The 17,490-nt window shown below is 37.9% G+C and overlaps 1 protein-coding gene across 1 annotated transcript; it reads left to right on the plus strand.

Annotated features, from left to right (window-relative positions):
• Positions 1-7,016: 7,016 nt before the first annotated feature.
• Positions 7,017-16,605, plus strand: LOC148115130 (protein FAM240B-like). The gene is made up of 3 exons (XM_087885028.1): positions 7,017-7,292; positions 10,354-10,502; positions 15,881-16,605. The coding sequence occupies exons 2-3, from the start codon at positions 10,357-10,359 to the stop codon at positions 16,008-16,010; spliced, it is 276 nt and encodes a 91-aa protein (XP_087741154.1). The 5' UTR covers positions 7,017-7,292; positions 10,354-10,356; the 3' UTR covers positions 16,011-16,605.
• Positions 16,606-17,490: the final 885 nt, after the last annotated feature.

Consider the following 17,490-nt stretch of genomic DNA (forward strand, 5'->3'; position numbering starts at 1 on the left):
AAAATTCTTTATGCTAATTAGAAAAGCCAAGATGGCTAAAACTCTAGGGAGCTGCTGTCCTAATAAATCTAGAGTGCCATGTTAGGGAAAATTGAATCAAGCTGTTCACAGGCACATTATTAACTGACCTATAAGACTATATTAAATAGAAATCTCTTTTATGAATGAAGGCAAACATACATGAAATCTCTTTTGCTGTGGGGGAAAAAGAGTACAACAGAACATACACAGACTATATTTCAGCAGTCTGGGTACAGAAAGAGTTTTGTATCATTAATCAGAACTTCAGACAAAGCCTATAAATAGGCTCCTCAGTGGTGGGTTGCTACCAGTTCGCCCCAGATTGGGCAAACCAGTAGCAGCGACAGCGGGAGGCTCCACCAACCCACCTGGACGCTTCTGCGCTTGCACAGAAGCATCGCAGGTGCAAGCGCGCCCACGAGAAAAGCGGTAGCAATGGGTTTTGAAACCTGTCCCTGGTATTCCTGAATTTTAGATTATAGCAGAGGCTGGCCATTATGATTGCACGTGGCAACAGTGAGAAGCCTCACTTAACAACCCCCAACCCTGATGAACCAATAAAACAAATATGGGGAGTGCTTAAGCAGAGCACAAGGTGTCTCAGGGTGTGGTGGAGGCCTAGTGTAAGCCATGGCCTGCCTGCCCCAGGCCTCTTTTACCCCGAGGGATGCTCTGCTTTCTGCTCTTTAGGGTCCCTGCATGCTCAGCCTGATTCCCACCCAGTCACTCAGCCTCCCAAGGGAGCCCAAAGCTAGGCAGCAGACACTACCAATGCACGCCTGACTGTGAGACCTTGTAGGTTGAGGCCTTTTCTTATCAGCCATCCAGGGACTTGCAGGACTTGGCCAACCTCTCGCCTAACTCCAGGGCCCAGCAGCCCCCAACTTAACTTTCTATTTTTTTGCAAAGGAGCCCAGTTGATGTGATACAACCCCAGCTTTCCTACAGAGGTTGTCTGTAGGTAAAGCAGATACTAACATGTTTCCCTGAAAATAAGACCCTGTCTTATATTTTTTGAACCCCAAAATAAGCGCTTGGCCTTATTTTCGAGGAGATCTTATTATTTTGGGGTGCGTGGAGCAAGATGGGGCTCCTCTTGCCATCTTACCTGATTTCCAGCTCTGTCTCCCTAACCCTAACCAGAGGAAATGGCGGGGACTGGCTGTGCATGCGTTTAAATAGTTTTGGGGAGGTCTTATTTTCAGGGGTGGGGCTTATTTTAGCATATGGGCTCAAAAGCCCGATTGGGCTTATTATCCGGGGGCGTCTTATTTTGGGGAAAACAGGGTATTGTCTAAAGCAGGCACTATTATTGCAAGCTTCTAGGGGGATCTGTTTTTTTAAGGATACTTCACAAACTGCACTAACAAATGCCCAGCTTTAGGCTTCCTTGAGTGGCTGAGTGGATATTTGAAGTGAAGATCTCAGGTTGGAATTAGGAGAGTTTCTTACAGGAATTGCCAGGGCAGAAAATTACAGCTGCTATAAGTGTAACAAGACGGAATGATGGGACACTACTGCCTAGCAACAAGAAAGTTACAAGAAACTTTGATTTAGGTTTTACCAATTAGATTGCTATGTTTTTTATAGAAATGGCTAATTTATATTATTATGGAAAAACAAAATGTTGTGGTTTGATGTTAATGCTTTATTTTACTGCAACAAAGGGAGTCGGAAGTCAACACTTTTTTTCTTTCTTTTTCCCAGCCCTTCCTCACTTTTCTTTTCCCTTTTCCCCCCAATGATGTCTTCCTATTTACTTTTATATTTTGTATCTTATTCTAGAACCTAATAAAAATGTTTAAATTAAAAGGAAAAAAAATAAGAAAGTTACAAGTTAGAAGGATGCAGTTAGAACAGGGGTGTCAAACTAGATTTCATTGAGGGCTGCATCAGGGTTGTGTTTGACCTCAGGGGAGAGGGGGTGGCCAGGGGGCATGGCCAGTTCTATGTCACTCATGTCAGGAGCACATGTGGTGGCCCGAGCACTCTGCCAGTGAAAACGGACTCCCAATGTCCATTTTTGGCTGCAATGGCCTCCCTCAACCCTCTGCCAGCAAAAATGGAGCTCGGGAGGGCTACATGCAGCCCTCCTGAGCTCTATTTTTGCTGGCAGAGGCACCACGGGCTGGTCCCTCACAGTTTCCAGGGTGGCCCCATGGGCCAGATCTAAGCATCCCACCAGCCAAATTCGGCCCCCGGGCCTTGAGTTTGACAACCTTGAGTTAGAAGGATGCTAACTAAGGCACTTTAGAAATAAACGTTGATAATCTCTACCTTATTATAATAATAAAACACACACCCCTTTTGATAAGAAAGCTTATTAGCATAAAGATGAATGTATGAAGAAGGAGGGTAAAGTAGAAGAAACCAATCAAAAGAAACATGTGTCAAGGAACCAATGAGTGATTCTTAGTGTGTTAACTTCCTTAATCATAACTGTATAGAATGTATATTTGTGTATTGTTTGGGGTCTTGGCATTCTTTAGATGCTGAGACCCTTTTGCTGAAGCACTTCAGTAAAAGTTCCTTGAACCCACCTCTCGTTTCTGGCTATGATTGGCATCTGTGCCAAGCTAAACCTGGTTTGTGGACACCAGAATTCTACAAGCTCTCACAGCCCCATGTGCACTGGTAGTATCTGCTATCCAGCTTTAGGCTCCCTTGGGTGGTGGGGTAGTAGGATGGAAAGCAGCCTTGGCCTGCAAGGACATGGCAGGAAGCATGAAAGAAATAGGTGGGAAGGGGTCTGCTGCGGTAGCCTTGCAATTAGTTGTAAGGGTGAACAAGTCCCAAGGCATTGCAGTAACCATAATTTTGAAACTCTGTTGTACGTGGTTTTTGAGGGGTCTGTCGTAACTTCAAATGATTGCTAAGCAACCAGCTGTAAGTCAAGGACAACTTGTATATACATCCAGGCACCCATTCATAGACATACATGGATATATCTGTATTACAATCAAGGATTATTAAAATTAGCACAATTGGAGCAACTCTTTGTATTTTCATACTGTTCATGCTAATAATTTTGTCCCTTCCCAGAGCATATCAATTTTGGCCCCCATTGTGCAGAAAATAGCCACCTATCTATAAAGAATGGTGTAATAATTGTAAATCTGTTCTATAAATTGAACTGGTACTGGTATCTAACTATATACAAAGTAATATCTGTGCTTTTTAGTAATCTCTCTTCTTTAAATGAAAATATTATCTAATAACCCATAATCCCACATTGGCTGAGTCACCAATGCCTTTAGTTAAAAATGAAGAAATTCCCATTCTCAAACAAATATTCTTTATAGTATTACTTTATACAAGTTCCTAAGTGCTAAAAGTACATTCTGAGCTCTGATTAAACTTGGACCAGAGCCATAATATAACCCCTTGTGATTCCAGATACTAACAGTTATGATACAATATGTACTGATACTAAATTGGCTAAAGTAAACAGATAATGTGATAGAGCAGTGGTTCTCAACGTTTTCTACACCTTTAAATACCTTTTGTGGCCACAATTCATGGCCATGGACCCCCATGGCTATGAGTCAAGTATTTAAATCATAACATTTAAGTAACTCAAGATTTAAATCATAACATTTCTTCAAGCCTTTGAGACCCTGTGTAACAACATCACGGCCCACCAGGGATCCACAGACCATAAATTGAGAACCAATGTGATAGAGCAGTGTTGGCGAACTTGTTCGGCATCAAATGCTGAAATAGGAGCGCGCGCACATGCATGCGCACCAGCCACCTGGTGTTCTGGTTTCTGGCACGCATGAGCGCACTAAGACCATCTGGCCGGCGTGCATGCGTGCACTGGAAACCAGAAGAGCAGCCGCCCAATGTGCATGTGCGCGGCGGGAAGATTATCTTCTGGTTCCCGGTGCGTGTAGGCATGCTGGACAGCTGGCCTTTGTGCAGACATGCATGCTGGAAACTTTTGGCACACATTCGCCATCACAGTGATAGAGAATTGTACTCCTTATTTGGGTAAAATTTCTAAACTCTTCAATATAGTTCTTCTATAATTCACTGAATAAACCAGGATCTAAAGTTGACCTCAAAGGTGACTCTTTTTGTTGTTGTTGTTGATTTCATACATGAAGAACATGGAAGCTTTCGTGTAATTTGTAATCAAGAGAGCCAATTCACTAATAACAAACTTGAAAATTAAAATGTCAGACAAAGTAATGTAATATATGATAACTTGTTAGGCTGTTCATGAAGATTATATTTTAATATCGTTCTAATAGCTTGATTATAAAATATGGTTTTATCCATTTAAAGTAGGTTGAGAAAGGGGGAAAAACAATTCTGATTTATTACATGTTTGAGTGCTACCATTCTTATTCAGTGACATTTTTGCTGGCAGAACAATTTAACAATCTGAATGTTTTCACATTTGTACTATAAATATACCACATAACAGCAACAAATATACCCTTCACGTTCTGTTAATTCACCTGCTAAGCAATCAAATAGGAAAAAATGAATTTTGAAAAAGATTAACATCTATCAAGAGCCACAGTAGTGCAATGGTTAGAATGCAGTACTGCAGGTTACTTCTGCTGATCACCGGCTGCCAGCAGTTTGGCAGTTCAGGTCTCACCGGCTCAAGGTTGATTCAGCCTTCCATCCTTCCAAGGTTAGTAAAATGAAGACCCAGATTGTTGGGGGCAATATGCTGACTCTGTAAAACCACTTAGAGAGGGCTGTAAAGCACTGTATATAAGTCTAAGTGCTATTGCTATTGCTATCTCTGTTTACTTTAGCATACAAAGATAACACTGAAAGGAAAAAAATTACCTGTATATGGTTTCTGAAATAAGATTCAAATATCCATCCTATCAGGTACTATAAGTAATAAATAGGATAAGTGATGCTACCAAATCCTTAAGTACAGGCAGCAAAACGGATCAGCACTGAGGAACAACAAGTATTATCAGTAGGCATTAAATCAGGGGTGACCGATTTTAGCAACTTTAAGACTTGTGGACTTCAACTCCCAGAATTCCCCAGCTAGCATGCTAATCAACAAGGAAGAAAGGCAGCAAGCAGTGGAAAGTTAGTGATCTATTTTGAGCACTACAGTTTATCTCCTCCCACAGTTCTTCTAGTTTCCTTACTGGAACATTATGGTATTCTTGCATTATTTTTTCATTTGACAGATTATAGATCTGATTCTATTCAGTTTCTTTTTAAATATGCTTATGGCAGGGGTGAAATCTGGCAAATACCACCTCTGGCTGGCCCCAGAGTGGGGTGGGAATGGAGATTTTGTGGTATCCTTTCCCCTGCCATGCCCACCAAGCCACGCCCACCAAGCCACACCACATCCATCAAGCCATGCCCACAGAACCGGTAGTAAAAAAATTTGGATTTCACCACTGGCTTATGGCACATTTATTCCATTCTGACACCATTTATTTATTTACTTACTTGACAGATTTATATCCTGCCTTCTCTCTAGCACAGGGGTCAGCAACCTGTGGCTCTGGAGCCACATGTGGCTATTTCACCCCTCTGCTGTGGCTCCTTGTCATTCAAAATATGCATCACAACCAGCAATGTGCCACACTCGCCGGCACACAATTTATTGAGCTTTTCAACCCCCGATAGGCCAACCATGGATAAATCCAAGAAAAGAAAAGTTTCAGAAGAAAAACAGAATGTTTAATTCAACTACATATGCTAGTTTTGTGGCCGCTCAAGAAATAGTCAGGCATGGGAAGGGTTTTGTGGCTCCTGGTGTTTTCTTTTCTGTGGGAAACGGGTCCAAATGGCTCTCTGAGTGTTTAAGGTTGCAGACCCCTGCTCTAGCAACTCAAGGCAGCTCATAAGAAAGGCTGGGCTGAGAAAGAGCATCACTGGCCTCAAATCAACCAATGAATTTCATGGCTGTGGGGAAGATTGAACTTGGTCTTTATAGTTCCAGTCCAAACATTTTTGCCCTCTGAAAGAACTGTAAGTTTAGTCCTAGCACTATTCAGAAAAAAAAATAGCTATACTGAGGCATTCACACAAATAACTTCTTATTGCATATATGCACACATTTATATCATTGCAAAAATAATACAAATATTAAATTAAAAAATGGAGCTACATGTAGCATGCCTATACAAGCCACGCTTGTTTTTTTTTAAAAAAATAGACATTTAAGTTCACTTGTTCTTCATTGAGAGAATCTTTCAAGAATTAACTACTATCTATAAAATTAATAAGCAATTACTTTTCTTATTCACAAATCAGAGTTCAAATTTTGGGTTCTGGCAAATAATACAGGCAGGACAAAAAAATCTTTTAAAAATGATGATAACTTTGACTTTCAAAAAACAAAAAACCCTGAAAAATCTGTTGAGAGAAATATTAAATAAAGGATGTGGTGACATTTTAAATTGGTGCTTTTCCAGGAGGCTAACCATTTTAGTCTACTTCTCAGAATAATAAGGAATCTTATAGGCTCTGGCCCACAAAACCTTATGCTCTAAAATGTTTATTCTACAAGGTGTCAGAAAATTCTTTAAAATGCTGAGGAGGGAACATCTCATTTTGAGAAATTTCAAAAACCACAGCAAAGAAAAACTTTCTAGTTATCATTTCAATAGAGGAGAAATATGTATTACATTTATCTCACATTCTTAAAAGTTTTGAGGATGCTCTTGGGTGCATATTTCTTGACTACTGCATGAAAAGAATGGCTGGGGTCTTATCAGAAATCAGATAGGTTTTCTTATCAAAGACTAGTTCAAAAGATTTATTGCTATCACTCTTCCAGCTCATTCAAGTAACTCAGTCTTAAAACAAACCACATGTTATACAACCTAGAGTATTTAGGTCTCTATGTGTTCAAATGGTGGTGTCCTGTTCTTGCTAGTCACATGGCAACATGTTCCTAAGATGCTGCATTAGTCAAAGAATAACTGTTTCCCTTGAGCCAAATTATGACATCAGTGACTCTTGCCAGAAAATTATAGCATAGATCAAATGTGGCATTCAGAGCTGATGGTTTGTAGCTGTCTGGCAAACCCAACTCATGTTGTAGATCTCATAGAAGGAGATTAATTTCTTTCCCTCCTTTGAAATGATTCAAAAATAGCCATGTCATCAAACCCAAATAAAAAATGAGTGACAGAAGAAAAAGATATTTGAAGCTTACCCAAACCACTTTGAGTTTTTAGAAAGAGAAGACCCTAAAGGTAAAGCTAACACATCTCAAAACTATTTCCGAAAGGCCAGGTGAAAGAAGAAGAAGCGTCTCCATTATTAAAGTAAGCATTTATTTTTTAAAAAATAATTATTATATTAAATTGCAATGTTTAGCACAGTAATTTACTTCTGATTAAACATTTTATACATTAATTTAGTACACATTGTTTTACACATTTCTGGATTTTTATTGATGTATTGGTTTTCCTAAGATACTTTGATGTTTGAATTATTTGGATATGTTGTTACTAAACATCAAATTAAACTTTGTCATCTCATGCTTGATGTCTCCATAGGATATGTTTAATAAAATGACAGTTTCAGCATACTAATAAGAATATGGAACTTATTTGTTCAGCTTTAATGAAATCATTATAAATAAATAATTCAATGTTGCCATATAATTGTTTCATTCGAAGCTTGCATCTACAGTAATCCAGAAACAAGATCCATTAATTAGAGTATTCATACAGTATGTCTGATTAAATCTGTAGTGAATTACCCATAAATGAGCTAAAATAACCAGACTCCTCACTTTCCTATCTTGACATATTTTGTGAGGTAAAAATAAAGATGAAAGAAATTATGACGAAATTAACTCTACTTCTTTGCAAAATACCTGCTTCATCAGGAAACACAGAGATTCTGTTGAAGATAGAATATTACTCCTAATAAAAGTATACCAATTTTATAATACTCTACATATTTATTCAGTAGCAAATATTACTAATTAAATGGGAATTAAGCCAAGGGAGATTGAGCTGTGAGTTGCAGTTATGAGCATTTAGCAGGGAGTAAATGTGTACTGAATTCAGTAAGGCTTACTTCTGAGTAGAATCTTACAAGATCACAATAAAGCATCTTGCCTTTAAAAATGCATATGCAATATATAATATGTTAAACATTAGCTTCCAAGTTATCAAGGATTTTTGATTTCCATTTTAGAGAAGTGGAAAGAAAGTTAGTGAAGGAAATTTAATCAGAAAATTCAGCTTAGACAAAGTAGTTTTTCCCATTCATCAGTGTTTAAGAACTACCATATTAGGGACTGTTTCATTAACCCACTGTGGGTTTATGCTTAAAACAAACTGCTACCCTTAAATATAAGACATGCAGATATACTTTAAGATATTTGCTGTATTTCCACTTATATAATTAATTTGGAAGGACTGAATGTAAAGAAAACAGCCATTCATTTTAGGAATGGTTTACCTGTCTGAAATTAAACCGATTGCTTGGTATTGATACACCAAAATAAGGCCATAAACCAAAGATATTATGCAGATGTTTTGGTTAAAAATTGCCATATTTGAGTTCCTTTAAGCATTTTCTATGGGGAATGGAATTTTAAGTGGAACTTTAAATGAAATTATGGATTTCTTCTTTTCTGTTAAGTTTCTGGATTCACTTTATTATTTTGGACAATCATCACAAAAACAGAAGCAACATAGACAAAAGCTATATTAAGGGAAAGAAACATATACCTCCAAATGCCACAAATGATTTTGAAGTAAACTGATATCACTGGTATCTCTGAATGAGATATTTTTGAAAGCCCAAAAATGCCCCGTTTTTTGTTCAGCATTCCAGATAATGTCAATACCTACTTGAATCCGTCTGTTTTTTCCCCATCTTTTTTTTTTCAAATAAAATGGTTTTTGGGGAAGAAAAAACAGAAATGTTGAGCAACCCTTCAGCTGGTGGTATAGAACTAAAAGCCCTCAATCTGGAAGCATCTTGCAGATCAAGTGATACCAGATGGCTAGTGTTGGCAGATGTGCAGACACAAGGGGGAGATATTGACATGTGTGAATAAAGCTCTAGTTTTACAGAAGTGCTGATGTCTGCACATGCTTAGTTGCCTAGGATGGTTGACTGTCATTGGGGAAAGAAAAACACACACAAAAAAGTGGGGAGATTGAGACAAAATAAATTATCCCAGAGAAATGCACAGGAGCACTCTTGTTAGGAAGTAAGAGTATGTTACACGAATTTGCAACCCATAGTTTCTTCACAATAGTATCTACTCGCAATCCAAATAATTCCTGAAATATTCAGAACACAAAAGGATTTTTTTAAAAAAATGATTGCATTATTATTCTTATATTATTTAATGGCTAACAGAGAATTCACCTTGAATGGCCTTCTAAGCAGGGGTGGGTTCTAAAATTTTTTACTACCGGTTCTGTGAGCGTGGCTTATTTTGTGGGTGTGGCTTGGAGGTCATGTGATTAGGTGGGCGTGGCTAGCTGGTCAGAGTCATTTCTGGAAGGTCCTCGCACTTACAACCAGTCCTCGCACTTACGACCCGACTCATTTGTTTGCTTTTAACACTGATCAGCTGTAGGATGGCCCTTTGAAGCCCCATGGCAAGAGTTTAAACAGTTTTTTTCCCTCTAGTCATCAGCTGGGACTCAGGAGGCAGCAATAGATTGGGGGTGGGACCAAATAAAAGGTAAGAATAATGTGGGGGTGGGGTGGGAGGGCGGGGGGGAAGAACCGGTTCAGTGACGTCATATCGTCACCGCTACCGGCTCGGCCGAACCGGACCGAACCGGGAGGAACCCACCACTGCTTCTAAGTCACAAGTTGTTATGAACAAGTTACTAATCTTTTTATGCACTTCTCATAATTATATGAGAAACACCATGAATGTTATCTTGCTTCCCTGAAACCCTTCAAGAACAATAAGAATGTACAGTCCTAGGTATAAGAAGGGAAACCAATAGATGCAGCCCACACTGTCAATTAAACTGATGTTAGAATATGTTTTGCGTGTTCAGATGTTCAGGAATATCTGGTAGTCTAGGCCACTTTCTATTTGTTCCACAGTATTACTCACTGTAATTGTATAACAATATATAGGTTAGTTTCTCTGCAAACAAAACTAAGAAGGTGTGAGCTGAAGCACAGCATCCTTTGTCAAACGAACTCAGAAAACTCTAGTTTAAATATTTATCTAAGTAGAATCTAATGTAGGAAATTATTTTCACAAAAAGCTTTATGTAAGCCATTTTATAATGGGAGAAAGGGAAAGACGTTGTTTTCTTAGACATGAATTATTCTTTTAGCAGTCAGAAAAGAAAAGTGCTGTCTCCTTTGTACTTTTGATTTGCTTTTCAGAAAATGGACAGCTACATTGGCTCCAAACGCCATCCCATAATAATTGGTGATGCTCATGGCTTGAAGAAATTTTGGGAAGAAATAATTGAAACATACACCAAGCAAAAAGAAGACGAAGATTCTCGATTGCACGGAAGTGCGTTAAATAAGTGAGTGATTTTATCTGCATTAAATTCAATCTGCTTAGCAAAGATGCATTACCGGTTTCAAACTGGATACATCTAATATTTTGAACAGTCTATGTTCAACTGAGCAACTCACATCAGAAATAGAATTCGCTGGCCAAGAAAGGCAGAATTTCTTTCCAGAGAGACCTAGACAAATATTTCTTTGGGATGCTTTACATAAATGATATGCTAGTCCAAAGGCCGACAATAGAATTGCTGATATACTGTCTTTTTCCCAAAGCAATCATTGCTTGATTCATTTATCTGCACTGATGATCCTTTGCATATTTCTGCAAGGTCACCATTTATTTATTATTTATTACTGTTTATTCTATGACCTTTGGGTCATCTGAAACTGCCAACATTAAAATAATGTCCTATTATAAACGTATACCTCTATTTCATGAAGGAAATGTGCAGATTATCAAGACAAGCTTAGCCAAAAAAAAAATCATATAAATGATATTCAATATTAATGTATTTGAGGGCTCCTCCACCAGTCCCTTCCAAGCAGATTTGTTGCAAGTGGTCAAGAATTACTTTTATTTCACAGACATGATAACTTGAGACACAGAATAGAAATGTCAAATATATTGCCAATCCAATCAATTCAAATGGTGATACAGACTACAGGTAGTCATCGACTTACAACAGTTCATTTAATGACCGTTTGAAGTTACAACGGCAGTGAAAAAAGTGACTTATGACCATTTTTCACACTTACAACCATTGCAGCATCCCCATGGTCACATGATCAAAATTCAGATAGCTGGCAACTGATTCATATTTATGATGGGGCCATGTGAATGCTTTTTTGCAACCTTCTGACAAGCAAAGTCAATGGGGAAGCCAGATTCATTTAACAACTGGATTACTAATTAACAACTGCAGTGATTCAGTTAACAAATGTGACAAGAAAGGTTGTAAAATGGGGCAAAACTCACTTAACAAATGTTTCTCTTAACAACAGAAATTTTGGGCTGAATTGTGATTGTAAATCAAGGACTGCCTGTATATTGAGAGTAAGGTCTACCAGATTAATTGGAGCCAACTCCCAAAGACATATCAAAGAGTAAATCATAGGTTTACTCTTTGCTACTGTAATGTAACTATGCATACCTCAGGTCTGAAACACATAGGGCAGTTCCAGTGCACTGCTTTTCTACTACTCTGGTAATTGTTCCAGATCTGATTGACCTCATCCTGTTGTCTGCATTTAGGAAGCAAGCTTATTTTGGACTCTGCTATTTATTACAAACAGCAGCAAAGCTGCTATTTTCCTTGGAATATAACACTAAGACATGGTAGAACTCATGTGCAAATTGTTTTGCTGTTGGCAGGAACTCTTGGCTCACTTCAGTTCTTAGTTCCTGGAATCAATCCAAGCATCATCCTCTCTCTTTTCTTCCCAGAGATTCACTGTGCTATTCCTGGAGCTGTTCTCCTCTTGCATGTTTAAAACCCATCTTCATTCTCCTCCAATCCAGCCACAACTACAACACATAACTAGGGTCATAACTATGGGGAAATGTCTGGTTACAAAATTGCTAACACACTCGCATTTTATTTTCACAAATCAATTTCCAAGGCAACTTGGAAGCCACTGGAAGATCCCATACATTCTTTTAATACTCTATTCCCTCCTCTGTACTTTGCCTTTCACGTTTTTTCAGCAAAAAATGCATATGAATATTAAAAAATAGAGATGGGAAGAGGGTGTTCACAGAAGAAGAGAGAACTTCATTCATTCATTCCATTTATATGGCTACCATCTCAGGGTGGCTAAAGGCCCTTATATTCCAAATACAAAACAGAAAAACCAATAGATGTAATAGCAACTAAGGACAAATCAGTTAACCACAAACCAACAACTTTACTGCCTTCAATTAAGAGTCTAACTGCCATGCCTGACAACACATCCAGGTCTTCAGACTTGGGAAAAGACAGCAGGGTTGGTACTAATCTAATTTCAGGAGCAATAATGTTCCAAAGGGTAGACAGTACAACAGCAAAAGCAAGTTTTCTGGGTTCAGAAGGATAACACTTCTTAATCAACAGGACCCAAAGAGATTATAAAATTGAATGAGAAATGTGCTAATTCTTAATAGCTGCTTCTCTGATGAAAGTTTTATTCTCAGTTTCTTTTAGTAGCCATTGCCAAACATTGCAATATCTTCTTCATCTTCCCCATTTTTTAGAACCATTTTTTCCTCGCCTGAGGAAAATAGTTTGCTTCCTTCCACCCACACAGGAGAGCATTTTGCTGAACTTCTCCTACGATCTCTTCCAGTTGCCTTAGCTATATGATGACTAAGGAATGTGTGAGAATATTTGTCTTTTATTCAACCTTCCCTTGGTTTCTCTGTTTCAATTAAATCCAAATGGAAAAAAAAAACATATTGTGAACAAATTCCTTATCCTGAGCTTTTTCAAAATACTAAATATGGGCAGTTAGGGAACTTCTAGAGGAGGGAAGAAGTGTGATATTGAAAAGAACAGCCATGCCTGCTATTTCATAATAAAGTAAGTTTATAACCACCATCAAAATAAAACTGAAAACATGTTACTATGACATGAAAAAACAGAAGCCTCTTTTACTGAGTAAGAAAACTGTTGGAAATTAGAAGCCAGATTATTAACTTTTATCAACCTCCGGGCTTATAAAATAAGATAAACATGAAACTTGAATGTTATAAGGCTCAATAAAGAATTTGCTGGACACATTGGAGACTAAGAATAAACAAGGCCATTGTTTCTTTTAAAAAAAAAAAATTACAACCCCATCCAAAATTGAAGTAGCAGCTAAACAATGCCTGCCAAGTTTCCTACACCAATTTTTGTCAAGTTCTTAAAAGAATACTTTGAATTGAGGAGATGAGACTCTGCCTTCTCTTCCCTTTTGTCCATAGTTGATACTAATGAATAAGCAACCAACAGTCTAAATGCAAGTATATCTTTTAGTGTCTCCTGGGATTGAATAAATAATAAAGAATATTTGAGAAGGGAGAATGCAAGAATGTAGTTTGAATTTAAAAACTGCTAACTGATTAGAATGGTATTTGAGAATACCACATTTGCTATTTGTAGATCAAAGGCCATGCTATGTTTACTGAGACTTTAAATGAATCAATCAACAAACTATACTGAGCAATTATTATATCCCTCTGCCAGAAGTTCATCCAGCATATTTAAGGTTAGAAGCAGATTGGGGTCTGTGCAAAGAGAGCCTCTGAAGTAAAGTACATAAGAGTCTGAAGTGGGTTTAATGCGCTAACTGAACTCCCAGTTTCAAGGAAACTTGTATGTTCAGCCAAAGACACCGATAATCCCTCAGCAGAACTTCATGTTCAAATCACAGAGACCTACTAAAACTTCGCAGCAGGGACACACAACCTTTTCAGTCTGGTAAGCATGATTGGAATTAAGAGAACATATCATGAATTCCCTCACAAAAAGCCACCAAGGGAGTCTTGTTCTTCACAAAACAGCTGTCATGTTGGGTCTGGGCAATCATAAAACACTGATTTACCAGAAAGTGAAATGATGAGGCTGTTTTCTGTTATTTCCTATAATTTAACAGAATGTTCTCTTCTACTTCTTTTTATGTTAGTATTTTTCCTAAGCAACCAATCACACTTTCAAACAAATCACCAAGCTGCAAAATTCACATCCCTCAAAATTCTGGGCCCAATTCAGTAGTTTCCAGAAGTAAATCCCCTGAATCAGAACTGTTTTCAGCTGTTCCAGACATAATGTTCTAGATAAAACAGGCTTCTTTCAAGGCCAGACCATCTTGGCACCTCTAGTACCTGTTCCAATTTGGAAGGTTTTCTTCAGCCTGCTCTAGAGGAAAACTGAACCATCTATCTCCAAATCTGAGTTTTTTAAACATCCCTAGCTGTAAATCCATCTACCATTTTTGTTTCTAAAAATAGCTTTCGGTGCATGTGGAATCCAGAAACATTCTTGTAAATGCATTTGATGTTAGATTCTTTGCTTTGAAACATGTCAGTCTCCTGTTGCTGTTTTGTCCTGGGTTGTTTGTTTTATTTGTTATTTGTTTTAATTAAAAGCAGATCTTGTTTTTAGCTAGGTACAGTTTGCAGCCTGCTTAGTGACAAAGCAAGTGCTTATCATACTGCTTCCCTTTATGTTTCAATAAGAGGGGCAATGGCAACAGAGGCTTTTGTATACTCTCCTCAATATAATTTTATTTCAGTGTATGCAAGCAGAATGGTTCCAAAGGGTTCCTGTGATGTCTTTATCCTAGGCCTAAATTATTGTTTATTTTATGTCCAGAGTTCAGTGGAAAACTGATCTGATGTGAACAGCTTTATCCTTACTCTTATATACCACATTAGTTTTCTTTTCCCTTCATAAGTTCAAACATATAAATAGCAATAGCACTTAGACTTACCATATATGCCGCTTCATAGTGCTTTTACAGCCCTCTCTAAGCAGTTTGTCCCCAACAATCTGGGTCCTCATTTTATCATCCTCAGAAGGATGGAAGGCTGAGTCAACCTTGAGCTGTTCAGAATCGAACTCCTGGAGTGAGCAGTGAGTTAGCTTGCAGCACTGCATTCTAACCACTGCACCACCATGGTAATGAGTAAGTGCTCATTACTATTGAAAAAATATTGGATACCTTGCCAAAGGGCATGTTTTGCCACAACAGAATGCCATTCTATTCCTACAATTCTGTCATGTGGAATGCTTCCATCTAGATTGGCTCTCTCCTAACACATTGGGAAGCAGTGGCTGATGGACAATTTGAAAAATATGAATGTTTACAATGAGGAATATTTTCCCTTTCACTAAGACCTTTTCTATGCACACATTAGATTAGTAGCCCAAGGAGGTATATAGAAACCTACCATATCAATACTTTGATAAAAATAATGCCTTCTCGATTCTATGAATGTATTTAATTTATATTATTTTCTTTTTTGTTTTGTTCTGCTGATAGTGTGCTATAAAGAGTTTGCTTCCCCAAATTTCCTTGATGTCATTTCCAATACATGCACTATATTATTTTTCCTATGAGATAGCCCTGAGCTGATGCTTCATCCAGAGAATACCCAAAGGAGAAACAGCATGTATCTCTAATGACAGCATTTTACCAGTCGTTTGACTCCCCTGGAATCTAGCAATGTCACCAAGCTTCATTCTGATGATGAGTTATACTATTAGTATTCTCTGTCTATCCCAAGTCAGAAGGCCAGAGAGATACCTATGCTAAATTAACACATGGCAAGTGCAATGGTGATGAAAGAAAAGGGACGCCAATAGCATTACACAAAAGAACTAGACTTCAAAAGCATTTAGCTAAAGATTCACAGTATGTTCTTTCTTGCCAGGCTCCGACATGAATGGACTCTAAGGCTGGAAAATCAAATTAAGATGCTTCAGAAGAACAGTGAAAATGGCAAAGTGCAGGATAACCTGTCTCCAATTGAAAATTTTAGCCAAACTGCTGACCAGACTTGATTTTGATCCTTGATGTTTCATTATGAATGTGAACAGAAATTCAAGTGACACCTGAGTTATAAATAAGCTATTAAAAGACACAACATGAGTACTTTTTGCAAACTTTTTATCAACCAATAGCAAAAAAAGGGGGGGAACCCCACTAATTCTTAGTTGAATATTGATCATTTATATGTATCATTAATTTCCACCTGCAGTCTTAGCTACTTATATTTGACAGGTGATAGCACTATAGTCTTTAAATGGGGAAAAGTCCTCTTTATTATGCCAATTATCAATGAATGTAGTGGTTAACTTTAGCTAATGTAGTGTAGTTACTTGTGTATCTTGAAATGTTGTCCAACGCTTTGGAATTCTTGAGGCTGAAACAATGTTAGTTTTAGGAAAACAAACAGTCTTCTCACAGGGATGCATTAGAAGTAATAAAATTTCTCCCACAATTCATTTTTCCCCCAAGTTGAATTCAATACTAGGTCTCAAATATATGTCACTGGAAAAAATGTGTTGAAAGATGTATCTGTTTTGCTCAATTGGAATTTAAAACACTAAGATTCCCCATTCTGTAAATGAACAATAAAAGTGACTCTTTTTTATATTTTGGTTTGACAGGATGGTATTATAGATATAGCATCACATTCGTTCATTTTAAAAAACCCATCATTTTCAGTGCAACCCTATCTATGCCTACTGAACAAAATCAATGCTGTTCTTGTTAGACTTCCTGCAGGCTCACATAAATTTTTAGGGGCTTGTAACCTTACTAGCCTCTCTGTAGGTTGCATTAGTGACTCTCTCCTCCCCCCTGCTATTTTTGCCACTTTCTGGTGGTTCCCAATGTAATATTGTAATCCAAAATTAAAAATGTCTCAGTTGCAACAGAAAGACTCTTCCTTTTTTTCCTATTTTGTCTTCCTGAACCCTGTATATTTTTGTCTCAAATGGCACTCCACATCCAATTCTTGTTAACTTCTTTGCCAAAAGTTTTTAAATCTTTAAAACCCTCCTTTTTTTCCTTTTTAATCCAGAAAACGATTAATCCATGTTGACTCACCAAATGGATTTCTCTTATCCTGACACTCAGAAAATCTCTCTTTAACTGTAAATTTATTACATTTGAAAGTGTTTAAGAAAGCCTTATGTGACCAATAGAAGATAGTCTAACCATTCCTCCCCCCCCCTCCCCGGGGGGGGGGCATCTGACTGTGGCATTGATGGTTGGTGAAGTGAGTCAGATTGTATTTGTAATCAAATCTGTGCCAGAGAAGGAGAAAGCACTAATGTAACACTAATACGGTTAAGGACAATTTAGGAACTATGGATCAGATGGAGACCACATCATCAGGATACAACAGGAAAAAAAGGTTGCTTGGGCATATTTGTGCTATCAGTAAATGCAAGTGAGAAAAGGCTTATAGTATATGTTTAAACAGCATTCCATGCACCTTTGGTGTTTAGTCATGCCGGCCACATGACCATGGAG

The sequence above is a fragment of the Pantherophis guttatus genome, chromosome 2 (genome assembly GCF_059756535.1).
Source record: "Pantherophis guttatus breed Tessera chromosome 2, ASM5975653v1, whole genome shotgun sequence".
NCBI classification, from domain to species: Eukaryota; Metazoa; Chordata; class Lepidosauria; order Squamata; family Colubridae; genus Pantherophis; species Pantherophis guttatus.